Source organism: Lepidochelys kempii, chromosome 2, assembly GCF_965140265.1.
Source record: "Lepidochelys kempii isolate rLepKem1 chromosome 2, rLepKem1.hap2, whole genome shotgun sequence".
NCBI classification, from domain to species: domain Eukaryota; kingdom Metazoa; phylum Chordata; order Testudines; family Cheloniidae; genus Lepidochelys; species Lepidochelys kempii.
Window position 1 is genome coordinate 112,140,806 of NC_133257.1, and position 19,175 is coordinate 112,159,980.

General features: G+C 44.3%; 1 protein-coding gene across 15 annotated transcripts in view; it reads right to left on the reverse strand.

Moving 5' to 3' along the window:
- The window catches only part of ATXN1 (ataxin 1), a 279,929-nt gene that overhangs the window by 10,139 nt on the left and 250,615 nt on the right, over positions 1-19,175 (reverse strand). For 14 of the 15 annotated variants that reach the window (XM_073331975.1, XM_073331971.1, XM_073331974.1 and 11 more), the window contains one exon: positions 14,160-16,200. In XM_073331975.1, the coding sequence (XP_073188076.1) occupies positions 14,160-16,040 (1,881 nt within the window). In that variant the 5' untranslated portion in view covers positions 16,041-16,200. Of the gene's footprint in view, positions 1-12,109; positions 12,142-14,159; positions 16,201-19,175 lie in introns of all 15 variants that reach the window. The other variant, XM_073331980.1, reaches the window with a different exon arrangement.

Here is a 19,175-nt window from a genome sequence, read left to right on the forward strand (position 1 = left end):
CTGGAGTTTGCCAAATGGACTTGGCTGGCTCCAGGAGAGTTTTGTTAATTGGCAGTGTCACATGTGCTGAGCTAGAGGTGTGCAATGCATCCAGGAGCTTGTGACGGGAAACCTGGATGTCTTCCAGGGGAATTTGCAGGGCTTCATCAGGTCCTGGAGTTGTCTAAAGTCATCAGCTAATGATGGCACTGGTGTGATGACTGCCTCATCCGGTGATGACGAGATCTTTGTGAGGGGGATAACCTTCCTATCTGCCCTTGCCTCTTGCTCCTCAAAGGTTTCCTCCAGCTCAGAATGGGGAGGAGGAGCGGATGGTACCAGAGAATGAGGTCTTCTGTGTTCCCTGTGGGACTGAGTTAAAGTCTTTCAAAATTGCTGGCAGTAAATTGCCCATGGATCCAAGTTAGGCCAATGAGGGAGACCATAGCCATGGGGGGAGGAATCCAACGCTGGTCATCCCAAGGGTTGGAAGGCAAGGGTCTGGTGTCCTGCCTCTGCTGTTGCATATGCAACTGGGAATAACATCTCCTGGAATAAATTGCAGATCTTCCACGTATTGCATCAGAGGTGACAATCCCTCCTCATGGACAGTTGAAAGTGGAGAAGCAGGTCTCCCAGAAACATAAGCAGTCAGTGATCCATGCAGCCTTGACACCGAGAGACGTCCAGAGTTTGCAAGGAGTGGAGACTCAAGCTCATTCGGTACCATAAGGTCTTTTTGGGTACTAAAAATCCTGTGGTACCAGAAGCACAACAGAACTCAGTACTGGCACCAATGGTGTTGCAGAGGCTGTTGTGCGAGGCACGGACATCGGTGCCAACGAGACTGGGGATTCCATTGAAGCTGGTCTCTTCGTAGTAGCAGTCTTTCGTACCAAACCCTTTACCGCTTGGCACTTAGGTGAAAGCTAAACATGCTTCATAGAATCATAGAATATCAGGGTTGGAAGGGACCCCAGAAGGTCATCTAGTCCAACCCCCTGCTCAAAGCAGGACCAATTCCCAGTTAAATCATCCCAGCCAGGGCTTTGTCAAGCCTGACCTTAAAAACCTCTAAGGAAGGAGATTCTACCACCTCCCTAGGTAACGCATTCCAGTGTTTCACCACCCTCTTAGTGAAAAAGTTTTTCCTAATATCCAATCTAAACCTCCCCCACTGCAACTTGAGACCATTACTCCTCGTTCTGTCATCTGCTACCATTGAGAACAGTCTAGAGCCATCCTCTTTGGAACCCCCTTTCAGGTAGTTGAAAGCAGCTATCAAATCCCCCCTCATTCTTCTCTTCTGCAGGCTAAACAATCCCAGCTCCCTCAGCCTCTCCTCATAACTCATGTGTTCCAGTCCCCTAATCATTTTTGTTGCCCTTCGCTGGACTCTCTCCAATTTATCCACATCCTTCTTGAAGTGTGGGGCCCAAAACTGGACACAGTACTCCAGATGAGGCCTCACCAATGTCGAATAGAGGGGAACGATCACGTCCCTCGATCTGCTCGCTATGCCCCTACTTATACATCCCAAAATGCCATTGGCCTTCTTGGCAACAAGGGCACACTGCTGACTCATATCCAGCTTCTCGTCCACTGTCACCCCTAGGTCCTTTTCTGCAGAACTGCTGCCTAGCCATTCGGTCCCTAGTCTGTAGCTGTGCATTGGGTTCTTCCGTCCTAAGTGCAGGACCCTGCACTTATCCTTATTGAACCTCATCAGATTCCTTTTGGCCCAATCTTCCAATTGGTCTAGGTCCTTCTGTATCCTATCCCTCCCCTCCAGCGTATCTACCACTCCTCCCAGTTTAGTATCATCCGCAAATTTGCTGAGAGTGCAATCCACACCATCCTCCAGATCATTTATGAAGATATTGAATAAAACCGGCCCCAGGACTGACCCTTGGGGCACTCCACTTGATACCGGCTGCCAACTAGACATGGAGCCATTGATCACTACCCGTTGAGCCCGACAATTTAGCCAGCTTTCTACCCACCTTATAGTGCATTCATCCAGCCCATACTTCCTTAACTTGCTGACAAGAATACTATGGGAGACCGTGTCAAAAGCTTTGCTAAAGTCAAGAAACAATACATCCACTGCTTTCCCTTCATCCACAGAACCAGTAATCTCATCATAAAAGGCGATTAGATTAGTCAGGCATGACCTTCCCTTGGTGAATCCATGCTGGCTGTTCCTGATCACTTTCCTCTCATGCAAGTGCTTCAGGATTGATTCTTTGAGGACCTGCTCCATGATTTTTCCAGGGACTGAGGTGAGGCTGACTGGCCTGTAGTTCCCAGGATCTTCCTTCTTCCCTTTTTTAAAGATTGGCACTACATTAGCCTTTTTCCAGTCATCCGGGACTTCCCCGGTTCGCCACGAGTTTTCAAAGATAATGGCCAGTGGCTCTGCAATCACAGCCGCCAATTCCTTCAGCACTCTCGGATGCAACTCGTCCGGCCCCATGGACTTGTGCACGTCCAGCTTTTCTAAATAGTCCCTAACCGCCTCTATCTCCACAGAGGGCTGGCCATCTCTTCCGCATTTTGTGATGCCCAGCGCAGCAGTCTGGGAGCTGACCTTGTTAGTGAAAACAGAGGCAAAAAAAGCATTGAGTACATTAGCTTTTTCCACATCCTCTGTCACTAGGTTGCCTCCCTCATTCAGTAAGGGGCCCACACATTCCTTGGCTTTCTTCTTGTTGCCAACATACCTGAAGAAACCCTTCTTGTTACTCTTGACATCTCTGGCTAGCTGCAGCTCCAGGTGCGATTTGGCCCTCCTGATAACATTCCTACATGCCCGAGCAATATTTTTATACTCTTCCCTGGTCATATGTCCAACCTTCCACTTCTTGTAAGCTTCTTTTTTATGTTTAAGATCCGCTAGGATTTCACCATTAAGCCAAGCTGGTCGCCTGCCATATTTACTATTCTTTCGACTCATCGGGATGGTTTGTCCCTGTAACCTCAACAGGGATTCCTTGAAATACAGCCAGCTCTCCTGGACTCCTTTCCCCTTCAAGTTAGTCCCCCAGGGGATCCTGGCCATCCGTTCCCTGAGGGAGTCGAAGTCTGCTTTCCTGAAGTCCAGGGTCCGTATCCTGCTGCTTACCTTTCTTCCCTGCGTCAGGATCCTGAACTCAACTAACTCATGGTCACTGCCTCCCAGATTCCCATCCACTTTTGCTTCCCCCACTAATTCTACCCGGTTTGTGAGCAGCAGGTCAAGAAAAGCGCCCCCCCTAGTTGGCTCCTCTAGCACTTGCGCCAGGAAATTGTCCCCTACGCTTTCCAAAAACTTCCTGGATTGTCAATGCACCGCTGTATTGCTCTCCCAGCAGATATCAGGAAAATTAAAGTCACCCATGAGAATCAGGGCATGCGATCTAGTAGCTTCCGTGAGCTGCCAGAAGAAAGCCTCATCCACCTCATCCCCCTGGTCCGGTGGTCTATAGCAGACTCCCACCACTACATCACTCTTGTTGCACACACTTCTAAACTTAATCCAGAGACACTCAGGTTTTTCTGCAGTTTCGTACCGGAGCTCTGAGCAGTCATACTGCTCCCTTACATACAGTGCTACTCCCCCACCTTTTCTGCCCTGCCTGTCCTTCCTGAACAGTTTATAACCATCCATGACAGTACTCCAGTCATGTGAGTTATCCCACCAAGTCTCTGTTATTCCGATCACGTCATAGTTCCTTGACATCACCAGGACCTCCAGTTCTCCCTGCTTGTTTCCAAGGCTTTGTGCATTTGTATATAAGCACTTGAGATAACCTTCATGGTACCCGAAGTACTCGGAGCCACACTAGCACTCATCTCAGGGCCTGAGGTCTTATGTTTTGCTTGGCTTATCTCCTTTCTTAAGCTTGGAGAGGGATGCTCTTGGTATCGGTGGTATGAACATAAGAACGGCCATACTGGGTCAGACCAAAGCCATGCAGCCCAGTGTCCTGTCTACCTACAGTGGCCAATGCCAGGTGCCCCAGAGGGAGTGAACCTAAAGGTAATGATCAAGTGATCTCTCTCCTGCCATCCATCTCCACTCTCTGACGAACAGAGGCTAGGGACACCATTCCTTGCCCATCCTGGCTAATAGCCATTAATGGACTTAACCTCCATGAATTTATCCAGTTCTCTTTTAAACCCTGTTGTAGTCCTAGCCTTCACAACCTCCTCAGGCAAGGAGTTCCACAGGTTGACTGTGCGCTGAGTGAAGAACTTCCTTTTATCTGTTTTAAACCTGCTGCCCATTAATTTCATTTGGTGGCCCCTAGCTCTTATATTATAGGAACAAGTAAATAATTTTTCCTTATTCACTTTCTCCACACCGCTTACGATTTTATATACCTCTATCATATCCCCCCTTAGTCTCCTCTTTTCCAACCTGAAAAGTCCTACCCTCTTTAATCTCTCCTCATATGGAACCCGTTCCAAACTCCTAATCATTTTAGTTGCCCTTTTCTGAACCTATTCTAATGCCAGTATATCTTTTTTGAGATGAGAGGACTACATCTGTACACGCTATTCAAGATGTGGGCGTACCATGGATTTATATAAGGGCAATAATGGTTATCGGTACCTCAGTCAAGCACAGTGTTGGAGACAGGGGTTTTAGTGCTGTCTTCCCTCTGGAAGTTCTTGGTGACTGTGATCTCGATGATGATGAGACAGACATGGAGGGTCCCTGTACAGGGAAGTTCTCTGTCCCTGGGTCCAAAGCCTGCTCCATCATTAATAATCTATAATTAATTTCCCTGGATCTTACTTTAAAAGAAGAGCAGATTTTATACTTGTTGGGAACGGCAGAGTCTCCCAAGCAACAAATGGAGTGAGAGTGCCTGTTACTAGCAGGGATTACTTCTCGACAAGAGAGGCACCGTTTAAATCCCGGGTAGCCCAGCATCCCTGACAGAAGAAAATTGTTCCAACCCCTCAATAGGGGAAAAAGAAAAAAACAAAAATGTATTATTTATTTATTTATGATAAGAAAAGTGGAACAAACGTTCCAACTAAAAGGTACTAAGCCAATTACTACTAAGAGCTAACTACAAAGCGAAAACACTAATAAAAAGAGGGAAACAGGTACAAAGCAAACAGTCACATGCTAGACTACATCTCTAGCCAAAGACACTTGAGAAGGAATGAAGGATGGTTCACCCACCCAGCCCTGTATAGCCTCTGTATGGGGCAGGAGGGTGTGTAGGGCGCATGTGTCAGCAGAACAGACACTGCTACCAAAAATCTCCAGTCAAAGGTGCAGGAACACACACACACCTGAAGTAGAGCACCAACAGGGGCACTATTCAAAGAACAACTCTGGTATCTTCCTGAATGTCAACCAAATGAATGTTTATAGGAAGACTAGTGTGGCTGGGGCACAGGAGAGAGAGAGAGGGGATGTGGGTTTTATTCCCAGCTCTGCCATTGGCCTGCTGGGTGACCTAGTACAGGTCAGTTAACTGCTCTCTGCCTCAGTTTCTCCATTTGAATAATAAGTATAATGATACTTACCCTCCTTGTACAATGGTTTGAGATTTGCAGACTTACAATCTAACTTATGGCACAATATTGATAACAGCTGTCATGAACTCACATTCCTCTAGTGTGATGCAGAGAGAGAGAGTGGTCTCTCTAAACCCTCCTTCCTTCTCCTCTCACATGTAAACCCTCCCCCAAATCCTGCTTCTCCTGTTCCATTATCTCCAAAAATGCCCTTTGTTCTATTTCAATTGCCCAAACACCAGCACATTGCTAAGCATATTGTTCCACTTCTCTGGCCTCCCCTTCTCTCCTCACTAGTCTATCCAAAATGCCGCTGCCACATTCATCTTCTCTTCCCACCTCTCCTCTCCCTTCTTGAAACTCACCATTGTCTTTCAGTCTTCCACATGCAGCTCAAGCTTCTCCTCAATACCCCGAGAAAACCTGCTATAATACAGAAATACAACCCCCTCCGACTGTACACCCAGAGTTGTTACCTACCATCCCACACTGGAACCCATACAGGGTATCATTAAACAGCTAAACCTATACTCATTGGGGACCCCATCCTGAAAGAAATTTTTCCTGAACCCCCCATTCTGGCCTCCAAACAACCTCCCAGTCTCTCCAAGCTCATTATCAGAAGCAAGCTCCCCACAGACCAGGACACACCAACTCAAAGCGGCACCAGACCCTGTGAGCACAACTTGCAGATATATCACCACTGCTACAGCAATCAATACCCTCAACAACACACCTTTCAAAATCCATGGGTCCTACACATGCCTATCACAACATGTGGTGTACCTCGTCCAGTGCACTAAATGCTCCAACAACAATTATGTGGGGGAAACCAGACAATCACTCCGCTCAGGAAAATGATAAAAGGCAAAAACACCCTATCACCCATGGGTGAACACTTTCTGCAAAGCAATCACTATCTCAGTTCTCATCCTCAATGGAAATCTGCACAGCACTTTCAAAAGACGAGCCTGGGACCTTAAATTCATTAACTTTGCTAGACACTAAAAATCATGGACTGAACAGACACACTGGATTTATGGCTTATTACAACAATATATATAACCCACTAACAACCACCCTTCTTCATTTCCCCCCTATGACTGGAGGGGTGTTAACAGGCCATTTCACCTTCAATGGTCCCTTGAAACATGTGCTGACTACCTATGCTAAACAATCCATTCCACCTTGTATTTAGCTTTGACACTCTGAGTATGTTTCCCAGCCCTGAAGAGCTCTGTGTAGCTCGAAAGCTTGTCTTTCTCACCAATGGAAGTTGGTCCAATAAAGGATATTACCTCACCCACCTCATTTCTCTAATATCTTGGGACCAGCACAGCTACAATGCCAATGCATACAAAGACTTGTGACATTTCACAATGCTGTTTGGTAGTGGGGGAAGATAGCCAGGATCCTTTCAGTTCTCCCAAATACTTCTCTTCCACCCCAGTGGCATTGTCTTGCTGAGTAGGGCTGGAAGCAGCTCCCTCTGGAGCCTCAATTCCACCGCCACTGTTGTACAGAAAGGACAGCTTGAGAATGACGCAAGGTACTTTCTGCTCTCTTGGAACTCACTGTGCAGCCCTCCCAGCCCAATGAACCAAGGAGCCCCATTACATTTTGCTTAGATTTACGTTTCGCATACTAGGGTTTACACTGTAAATCCCTAATACGCAAAAGCAGACAGCTGCAGATTATGACTCTGTTGATTATGCCTAAATGAACTTCTTAGAACATTTATAAATATATACTATATACTTGTATGATTAGGCCAACGATTAGCATTTTAGAATTTCCCTAGGCACAGTATCTTCCTAACAGAGTAAGATGTATATAAAGAATTTTAAAAGATGCAGGTTACCGGCACTAGGCATGTGTTTCTTTTTTTAAAACAGTGCTGAAACATTAAAAGAACAAATGATCTGCTAGGTGCTACTGTAATTCAAATAATACGATGACAGGTCTGACAATACTTTTTAGACCAGTCTGTCAATAAAGAATTACAAACAACAACGAAGATGTTGGTTACACCTACAGTTTATCAATGGATTATGACTTGTGTCATAATGGTCCCTTCTGGCCTTAAACTCTATTAATCAATGAATTACAGATGGTATATACCAACCATTGCTACTTCATAATATAGAAAGTATTCCAGAGCCAAAGTTTTCAATGTTATATACAAGGAACTAAGTAAGTGTCTTGGTTTTCAACAGTGCTGAGGACCCCAGTAGCTTGTGATGACCTGAATGGAAGCTGCTGGTTGTACAGTGCATATCTAGATGTGGATCAACCGTCTGACTTTGAATCTACTAGTCTATTAGTTCTCTTTGATTTTACTACCTCGTCTCTATATCTTTCCTTCTTCTCTTCTGTTTCTGTTGGTCTTCTTTCATTTTCTCTCAAGATGCCCCATGTACTCTCCAAAGGGGTACTTCTTGTTCAGTGAAATGTACATCTGCTCACTGACTCCCATCTTCAGCTGTATGTAAGCAATGCTTGCATTACATGTCTAACTACTTTCTACAGAGTTTAATATGTAAGCATGTACTTAACATGTAATTCATTAAAACCACCCTCCAAAATTGCAGGTGGTGATCTTAAATAACAAAGATGGCAGGATGCTAACCACGGAGGTATTTCTGTGGTTCAGTAATGATGTTCAAACAAACAGGATATAGCTCTGTTAGAGATGGGACACATTTTAGAAAGAAGAAAACTAGGAACTGCCTCTGTTTTAGACAACTGCCTGTAAAAAAAAAAACCCTGGTTAAAAAGACAGCTGATTTTCATAAGCAATGAAACTTTAGTCCCTCCCCAAAGTGGGGCTTGAGTGAACATGTCCTGCATTTTTTGCTTGTGCATAAGGTTTTTTTAAAAAAGGTGACTCCATCTGAATCACCTGGCCTTGCTGTATTTTCTTAGGAGAGAAGCGAGACTCTTTTAAAAATCATGTCTCCATATTTCTAGGATTTAAACAAAGAAAATAAAATGTACGTCCCTCTTGAAGCACATCTGATGGTGCTGCTGAGATCCTTTATATCCCAGTGTTGTAAAAACCATTTGTGAAAACAGTCAAAACTTTTCAAGAGAGCCAAAGAATAACTTCGAACGTTTCATCTAAATGATTTAATCATTTTAATTCACAGTCTGACTCATTTTTTAGTGGAAGCAATTTCCGTTGTTCAGGAAACACACCCTGGCACTGGAATGCCTGTGATACACACTGTGAACGCCAATTTATATGAAATGTCATCCACATCACTCAGACTGCAGTGGATTTTACATAGCAACGCAGACATGGAAGAACTTTAGGTTTGCGGCTCATTGCTATAGTTCCTTTAACAAACAATGAAGTAGAAACTACCTAGTAAAAGGGCTGCAGCTGTTAATTTGTTGACTGAATGTCTACTTTCTGGTCAAGTTTCTTCCTCTGTTGTGTATTAAAGCCTGACTGAGCCACTGTACTTTGGCCACTTTTAATGGTCCCAAAGATCAGTCCAGCTACAAACATGGAACATGGAAAATAAAGGCACAAATGCCTTAAGATAATACGTGTCACACCATCATTCTCTGCTTATGCTGCTGTATGAGAGTCCAATCCTGGGAAGGACTGAGCACCCTCATCTTCCATTAAAGTCCATAAGGGTTCAGGGAGCTCAGCATCCCATAAAAGGGTGTAATTCACACAGTTCCAGAGAGGCAGTGGAAGGCTCTCTGCTCTCCGCCAGCCCAGTGCTGGGGCTGTGCAGAGGGGAGTGCTGCCTCTTCACTCTCTCCGTGCTGAGGAAGGGTGTCAGTGCAGAGCTGGTGTGGAGGACAGTAAATGGGAGTGAGCTGAGGAAGCTGATCAAGCTGGGTTAGCCTTACTTGGAGTCCCCCCCTGCACTGTCACTCCTCCTCTCCCCTTGAGGAGGAGGCAGGATATGAAAGGCAGCAGCCTGTGGGAAGAGTGTGGCAGCACCACCCCGAGGGAACTGTGCTGCCATGGGAGAAAGGGTCCAGCTTGCACTGCGAAAGCACTGGGTCTACACACACACACACACCTCTGCCCTTTGTGAGTCTCACAAGATGTGTGCAGACTCAAGACATCAGTGTTTCTGGAACATCAAATTCCCTGCCTGACCAAGAAGGGAAAACCCCCACCCCTCCGACCCAGGATAGAACAACTAGGAAAAAAGTCTGTAGGCTGAAAGTCAAAGAGTTTTCTGACCACCGTGGCAAAATCCTACACAGACTGAGTATCCGTCCCTCAGTTTAATTGGTTTGTATGTGGATTACAAATTTGTAATGCTTGACTGCTGTGGACCCAGGATACACAGGCCCTCCTTCTACCGGGCCCTTGTTATCAGTGATGGGTATGGTGGTTTCTGCTCCAACCTTTCAAACATGTGGGCCCTACAATACATTTCTTACCCAGTGACTTCTGGAATCTTAGTGCCACTGGGCTCTCCATACGCAGTCAGAAGAGTGGCATCCTGGAGAGAGAAACAATCCTAGCACAGATAGAGAGCTCTTCACAGATCTGTGATCCCAAACCTGACTAGCACTGGGGAATAACCAATGATTCACAAGGAAAGCAACTTCTGTTTGCCAGTGCCAGACAGGGCCTTGAGTGCTGCCCTTTCAGAAGCTAAGAGAACAGAGTAACAAATTTAAACATACAATATATAGCCTCCCTGTCACTCACAGGAATATACAATTACTGCCACTCAGACCAGAGAACAATGAAGTACCGATCACAGGAGCATATGGCAGAGAGCGCGCTCTATCTGTAGCTGAAAACATAGTCTAATTCCCTCTTATTTCTGTTGCCGTGTGCCAAGGCTAATTGAAAGTGGAGAGCAAAGCAACAGAAAGAGTGACTGATTTGTGTGCGCAGAAATAGATGGAAAGCTAGATTGGATGAAGCACTTAAAATATACTTAAGGGAACAATGCTACGCTGGCGCAGGGATGGACTTGATGACCTAATAGGGCTTTTCCATCTTGAATGTCTATAATTCTATTAAAAACCAGAGATGGTGAACGATGTGTTCATCATTTTCTTCCTTCTCTTTTTTTGAACTGTACTTTAGTTTCATCAGGAGACAACACTGCAGCACATTGTTCCATAACAATAATCAGGAACCAAAACCCTTTTTAAAAAAGCCAGCACTGTAGAAGAGTTATTTTGCTTCTACTGTGTGTATTGATCTAATGTAAGTACAGGTGAATTACTGTACACCTTCTGTTTCCTTCTAAGGCTGCTCCTTGCAGCAAGGAAAAAGACAGGCTATGATGATGTGTGTGCAGTTACCAGAGTAACATTAAGAATTATAAATGATGTTCCAAATCTTTAGGTCTTTTTTCAGACAAAACTCCCATTTGACACCAGGGTGACAAGGACTGCACAAAACAAAGTAAGGAAGGATCTCCAGGGTTGGTTCAATCAAAATAAATATAGGAAATGATATAATCATAATAGATTAGTGTGGTCAGACGGATTGAGCATGGTATTGGGAACCACAGATGCCAGATTTCTAAGGACAGCTCTTCCACTGAATTCCTGTGTGGCTCTGGGTAAGTTACTTAATCTTTTTTTTCCAGGTTTCCAAATCTACGAAGCAAGGATAAAAATACTTTACTACCTACTCCACAGATATGGTGCGAGGATTAGTTAATTTTTGTACAGACTCTGAAGATGCGAATTCACCATTACTCTAATTAGCTCCCAGAAGTCATCGGGAGGAGTATATTTAAATGACAGCTGATTGTAACAACATTATTTTAAGATTATATTAATACTCCATATTTTAAATTATACTAATATTATAATTAGGCCCCCAGAATACACTGGAGGGCGTATACATATAAATGAGAGCTAATTGTAAAAAAAAAAATTACAGTCATAATACTTAATTATAATTAGCTCCTATTTAAATATACTCCCCCAATGTATTCTGGGAGTTAATATATATTCTACATATAAGAATATCAGAATGTGGGGCTGTTACTATTCTATATATATGTAGCAAGAATAACTTCTGTCCTCTCAACACAAAACTAAATCCTCTTCATATTGTAAATTTCCTAACAGTAATTGTTGTGTACCTACTAATGAGGTTAAAATGCTTTTAAATATCTAAGTTACACTGTGGATGAGGTCATCAGAGACTTCAGACACACAGATAAAATATCTCTCTAAACAGACAAATTCAAATCAGAGAATTACTTGCTGCTATACTGGGACATGGCTGATCTGGGAAGAGACCCAAGTTCTGGAATCTACAGGAAACCTAAATTAAACCCACATTTTAATCCTATCTCTACGTGACTCTTTCTGAATTCTGGAAGCATCCCTTGTGGGAAACACAGCTGGTGGAGTATTTTAACTGGGATGTCGTCAGCCGGATTCTTATAGGCTTCTTGAGAAGTTGACACTTCACTGGATGAGACTGTGTCTTGCAGTTTTGTTTTTATAGCCAGCAACTGAATATGCTTTCTACCAGATGATGGCACTCTATCCTTCTGCAAGGGAACTCTTCCCAGTGTGCAGCACAACACCACATTGGCTACACTGACATATCTGTGAACAAGACATGACATAAATGCTACCTACTAATTTGTACCTCTTCTGCTGGTGCAGAGACCAGTGGTTTGGCTGGAGAGGGAGAGAAATGAGAGCAAGATGAAAATTGCAGATGGAAAATTACTATCTTTGAAATCTCATTATTCTAAGCAACAATTTATAAACAAATTATAAAAACCGGTTCTGATCATGAAGCCGAAGAAGAGATGTGAGGCTCTAAGCCTACCCTGCAGTGATATCACTGAGGATTTGAAGGCTGTAAACGAAAAGCAATTCTGTGGATCCTCGTATGTCTCTTAAAGTGATACTCTTAATATAAAAACACACATAATAAAAAACCAATATACTTGCCTCCTTATATGGATTACTGAAAATACCAGAAGCCCCAATGCATAAATGGGAACACAACTGCACACCTAATTTGCATGCTCAGTTACCTGAGTGGCGGATCATATATAGGAACCTACTTGTATGCAGGCAGTTATGGAAGCATAGGCCTTGGATTGTTAAAACCAAAAGAATTTTAGAGCTCTAATTTACTCCTCAACATTGATGTCGTTTGTTTCCCTTCTACAACTCACTCATTTTGGAAAGCAATACTAAACCAGTTAGTTTCTGGTCCATCTCTCTTTGTGATTCTCACGGACCAGCCACCATTGTGCGGCGTCTGGGTTCTGAACACTGCAGAGAAATATTTAAAACCAAATCTAAACCACTTGCACTGAGATTTGTTTTGTTTTTCAAAAAATAACCCAAATACTTCTCTGAACTAAACTGCTATCTAATTGATCTAATCTATTCCCCTGCTCATCACTGCGGAATCTGAGCTACTTGGATACTGGGCAGTATCAAATTAACTAATTATGACCATTGAACTCTGGGGCCGAAAGGCCCTTTGCAAAGTTACAATTTCCTTCTTTACAATGCAAGCCAGTATGACGCAAAGTGAAGAAGTGTGGGTAGCCTAGGTTCTGGGATAATTTTTCTTTTAACATTTCCCTTGAATATACACAGCGTGAGAGCTATGCAGCATTTAAACGACTCATAACCAAAATCTGAATGAAACTCTGTGTAGCATTTCAGTGCCTTCACTGTGTGAGTGAAAGCATTCCAAGAGAGCTTCAAATTTCAAGCCATGGAAATTCACAGCCTTGTCCCCTCTTTACCCCTCAGAGACAGTTTTTCATTCGAGACTGAACGGTACTGGAGCCTTCTGAAGCAGGAATCAGGCAAAACTAAAAATCAACTGTCCGAATGAAAAGCATATACTTTTCTGAGGTTTAAACTGAGTAATTTTACATTTTAATACCACTAGGATCATGGCTCAGATTTGATCCTTTCTTTGGGTCCTCTAGTTATAAAGTACAATGCGGCCTGTTCCCAGTACTATCACTGCCTACAGTCCCAGTGCATAGGGCAATGAATTAGACACTCAGAAACCTGGATTCTATTCCTGTGTCTGGCACTGACCTGCTTTGTGACCTTGGGCAAATCCCTTCTGTGCTTCTGCTTCCCCTGCCGTCCTTTGTCTGTCCTGTCTATTTAGATTGTACACTATTCAGACCAGGGACCATTCTTTTACTATGTGCAGTGCAGCTCTGATGTTGGTTGGGACCATCTGGCATTATCCTAATACAAACAAGTAATAGTACTAATGCCTACAGATTTGCAATATGTTCTGGGTTGTTGAGCTAACAATTTGAAACAAGTACACAAATGATTCCTTCCCCCAAGCATAGTCAAACCATAAGATGATTCTCCTCTTTTCCCAGCATTACTCTGGTGTAACTCCACTGACTTAAACTGAGTTTAAACTGGTAGTGAGAGGAGAATCAGGTCCCGTAGTTTCCCAAAACAAGATCTACCATTGCATAAAATGGGCCTGATTTATTCCTGGTATAACTCCACTGGCACCATACAAGGGGTGACTTTGGGCCATGAGATCTAACGTGGCGTGCGCTGTTAGGTGTGTGCCAGATGAAGAATTAAGAACAAAACTCCCTCTTGCAAGGCGCCATAAGGTAAGTTGTTTCCAGGAAGATAAAATTGGTATCTTTCCACCTATGCCCACAATTTGCAATGCTCGTTACCTGTGCTCGATGCTCTCCAACTGCAAACTGTATCACAGCAATGCCTGGGTTATGGCTGTCTTCAATCCTCTCCACTGTGCTGGAGTCTATTTTCAGGTCATTGCTAATTTCTGCACTCTGTATAAAGTCTTCTGTTTTTAAGTCCTCTACTTTCTTCAGCTCCCCATTGGCCAACTGAATGATTGACCCTTTCATGAAGTAAGGAGGCAGTGTAGGAGGAGCTGCCGTTGGAGAAGCTACAGACTGCACCACCGGGAGGTGGATCTGGGCCTGCACCACGGCTGCCTGGTAGGCTGGCTGGGTTGCTAGCGCCTCAGCACTGAAATTCTCACTCTTAGGAATGGCGGTAGTGACAAATGCATGAGGCACTGCTGCAAACTGGGGAGATGAAGTGACTATAGCAGGTGCTACTCCTGATGATTCAACGTCTGCATTGCCAACTGGTATAAGCAGTGGCTGGGTGCCAGGGATCACCAGGTGCTGTGGCAGGTTTCCAGGGTAACCAATCGCTTGCTGCTGACTGCTCAGATAACCGATTACCGGTGGCTGGGTCCCGGCATAGAAGGCTGTTGCAGGCAGTCCAACAGGGAGTTGCTCTGAGGCGTTGTGGGTGGTCTGAATGACAGTGTGGGGGGACAGCGTGGCGACCGCTTTCACCCCCTCATGGCCCATAGTCTGTTGCGGAGATAAAGCATAGGACCTGTGGGCTGGCTTTCCTAAATGCAGATTTCCCTTGTCGTTGAGGACTGAGGGAGGAGTTTCTCTGTTGGTGGCCTGCTGTATCTCCATCTCCGTAATAGGTGTGCTGCTGTTTGGTACAACCATAACAGAGGCCCGGATGCCTGAGGAATCCCGTGCACTGTACTCGGCAGGACTCGAGTGCACCACGACATGTCTGGTCTCATAATGATGAGGAGCTGGTTTATTGCCTGCTTTGACTAGACTCACATCTCCAGAGGGCGAGAGGCCATACCTCCTGCTTTTCTCGATCTCTCCATTCAGTATTTCCTTCGCCTGCATTGCCTGCAGCCTGCTGCTCTCAGCTTTCTTGGTAGGATCCCTCGTGATGAAGTGGCCCCCGGAGTCCGAGTATTGCACCACCACTTGGGAGGAGGGGCCGAGGGTGAGGGTGTGTGGAATCGCCGTTTGGTGGGGATGCAAATGGACTGGGATGGTTGGAGGAGACACATTTCTGACTGTGCTCTGGGGAGAGCTGGAAATGTGGACATACTGGTTTTGCTGGGTCGGTGGAGGAGACCCTGCTGCAATCAATCCAGGTGTCCTGACTAGATGCTGCTCAACTTTGTGCCCCTGCTGACTTAAGCTACTCATGCTGGCCAGGAAAGTGGAATAAGCCTCCAGCTGGGAACGCTGGGATGGAGTGGTTGCAACAGCAGAGGCAGAGGCTGCCGCACAAGTTGCGGAACTGGCTGTCGGGGAAATCAACTGGGAGGGGATGAATCCGGCGTATGGTCCACTGTACGGGGGCCCAACGAACTGGAAAGTGTGCTGCAGGTGCGTGTACTGCACCGGGGATACAGGCGTCCCTGACTGTGAGAGTGCGGGCGAGTACACTGTGGGAAGTGTTGTTGAGACTGGAACGGACCTGGGAGCACTCGGCGGGGAATAGTCCATTCCTGTAGACGGTGCTTTGTGTAAACCCTGCTGTAAACCAATCTCCACTGAACTCCCTCCAGGCCTGTGCCTTCCCCCCATGCTGCTCTGGCTGCTGGGTGTACTGGTGAGCCATGTTAAGTTGTCTGTGCGGTGGTTTTCGTTTGACAGAATCACTGGCTTCACCTCGGACGGCAGGCTGGTGGTGGGGATTTCTCGCTTTTTGGGCGGCAGGCATTCGTTGCTCCTCTCTTGGTTGGATTTCATCTTTCGCCGTCCCCCCTCCACTGTTCTTGCTTCACTGTCTGGCTGGTTCTGATTTCAGTCTGATAAATGGAAAGTCACATTTGATTTCTGAAGGGGATCCAGTGACTTCATGAGGAATCATCTCCCTGTGAGCACAATGCTCCAACAGCTGCTCTGGATTCTGGAACGAGAAAGAGGGGGAAAAGGGAAACCAAAATATTAGCACTGGAGAAAAAAAAAACTCTCTACAAAATTAAGACCAGACCTTTAGTGCTGCATGCACTCCAAGGATTCATTTATTGCTATACTGTAAAAGCAGCTAAACACTGGACAGATCAGTTAACAACACATCATGAAAAATATTAAGACATTAGACAAATCAAAACTCAAAGTACATAATTTTCAGTAGTTAACAGTGACAACTTATTTTGTAACACCTGGAGGTGCCTTCTTTCTTCCTGTGTGAAAACGGCTTGTGTTTTCAAAATATGTATTTCATTCTCCTTCTCTCTCACCCTCCAACCCCCACAAATGATTGTATGATCCACCATAGTGTGTTTTACAGCATGGGATCACTGCATTATCTCGCACTACATGACAGGGAGATCTGAAGAACACACATGGAAAATATTTACATTAGCAACAAGTAGCTGTTAGCAGTGTATAAGTAAGGTGCATTACTTCTCAACTCTTATGCCCTGGAGTCACCACCAGTGACTTCATTTCGCTTCAGTCTGCACAGCAAACACATCAGTTATCTTGTTTTCTCTCCCCTCATGCCACAGCTCATTACAATGAGACACAAGTGCCCTTCAACTACTAGCATGGCATTAAACCTCAGCCAAGCCATTTATTTACAGCAGTAGCATAAAGCCAAAGGTGGCTGGGAGCCAGATTTCTCATGAGGTTTTTGGTGCTTTTTGAGCCCCCTGTGCTACTGGCCACTCACAGGAAAGTGACCATGTAGATCTCTACTCTGGAAAAATGATTGGTTGCCGCTTATCTGCCTGCACAGGTTAAACTGTACCAACACGTTTAAAACTATAAACCAGGATGATGACCCTAGACTTAGTTCCTACTGGATCATATTCCCTTGTTTCCTAGCAACCAATGAACTATGAGGCACAGCTGCTGTATGTAACAAACAGATTTCCACTAGTGCAGGGACAAAGTCAATGGGAATTGCTCTCTAACAAGAAGCAGATTAAATATTCCTCCTAGGAGCCACAGCTCGAGTTGAGGATTTCATAGCCAAGAAGCAGAGCACCAAAGTTCAGATCAGAATTTGGGTCTGAATGTTCCCAGAGTTCAGAGATGTACGAGTCTGTCCCTTCCTGTTAAGAGAGAATGTAGGCCACCAGCAAACTTGGATGCCAATCTGAATTTACCAAAATTGCAGGGTGTGGGGTTCTAATTTGCGCCCATCTTAAGAGCAGAGATAACAGGAACCCAAAGGCTCATAATTTTATATAGGGTTTAAGCAAAATGTCATCTCTTCCCTCTGCTCTAGCTAGAAGACTATTTTTGCCATCCTTGATATAGGGAACAAAGTGTCTCTAATTCTTTCATTACCTGCTAAAGAAAATACTCAATAATTCATTACTCTGCTAGACACTAAAAATCATGGACTGAACAGAGACACTGGATTTATGGCTTATTACAACAATCTGTATCCCCCTAACCCCCCTTTTTGTCAGGTGACTGCAGAGGTGTTAACGGGTCACTCTGCCTTGACTGGTCCTGTACTATCTGTGCTAACTACTTATGCTAAACAATCTGTCCCACCCCTAGCTTTGAGGCTTGATGTTTCTTCCCCAGACCTGAGGAAGAGCAGCTCTGTGTGGCTCGAAAGCTTGTTTCTCTCACAAACAGAAGTTGGTCCAATAAAAGATATTACCTCACCCACCTTGTCTCTCTAAAGAAAATAATGTCACACCAGTCAATAATGTCAATCCCGACTTTTTTTTTTTTTTATATAGTCACAGTATTTTCTCCCAGATATCATGAACTCCTGCTTGCCTTGTTTTATAATTAAAACTTTACAGAAAATAAAACTCTTCTCATGCCCTTCCAGCCATTGTTTGGCATCTGTACTGCTAAATTGTTTTTTTAAAGATATGCAAGGGTGGGCGTTCAGAAATCTTATTCCTCACACTCAGAACATAATTTCTTACGAGAGAGAGAGAGAGAGAGAGAGAGAGAGAGAGACAGACACACACACAAGTCAGAGCATCGCTTAGTGGAAACTGATGATGTAACAGACATTAAATGTGACCACTACATATGAGTAATAGTTTTCTTATCTCACAGCAAATAATATTCCTTTTATATCCCCTACCTTCATTGCTTTGGGTCTAGTACAAAGCATAGAACAATAAACCTGCTGTACAACTCTTGCATAATATTTTGGAGACATTGCAGACTGAGATTAAATCTCGCTTTAAGGCCATCATGTGGATTTATGTGCCCAAATTTGAGGTGCCTTCAAGATATTAGAATCTTATGGGGGAAATTTTAAAGTATGCTATGGTCCAGGGCAGTCTCCTTTTCAAGTTGATTATTCCATTTCTGAAAATTTTAAAATCGAAAATAAACAACCACCAGCATTAGTTGCATAGCCCCTACATAAATACTAATTGTTGTGCTTCTCCATTGCTGTTTTTATAGCAATAATTACTGCTAGGTAGAACTAAGATGACATTGGCAGGTGGACAAGTTATTTGTAGGTTTCAGAGTTCTTGAACAAAAGCAGCTATATTAGCTTCAGTTCTCTGCCAAACCCAGGCAAAAATACTGCTGCGAGGGACAGCGTGGTCTCCAGTGCTTACAGCAGCGGATGGAAGTCAGGCCTCCTGGGTTTTATTCCAACCTGAGCGCTGACACTGATTTGCTGCCAGATTGTGGATGACTCACTTAAAAATTCTCTCTCTCAATTTGTCCATGTGTAAAACAGGTATAGTACAACAGTCCTGAGAGGCTTTGTTAATTCTTGAAAGCTCTTTAAATACTCACCAAGTATTATTTATGATGATGATGATGTTAGGAAGAAAGGGACAACATTTGAAGGAGAAAAAATGGCTTTTAAGTGACTATATTAAAGAATATGCAAAGCTTAAAAAAATAATTTCTTGAGAGCGCCTTTTCAGACACAGTTCC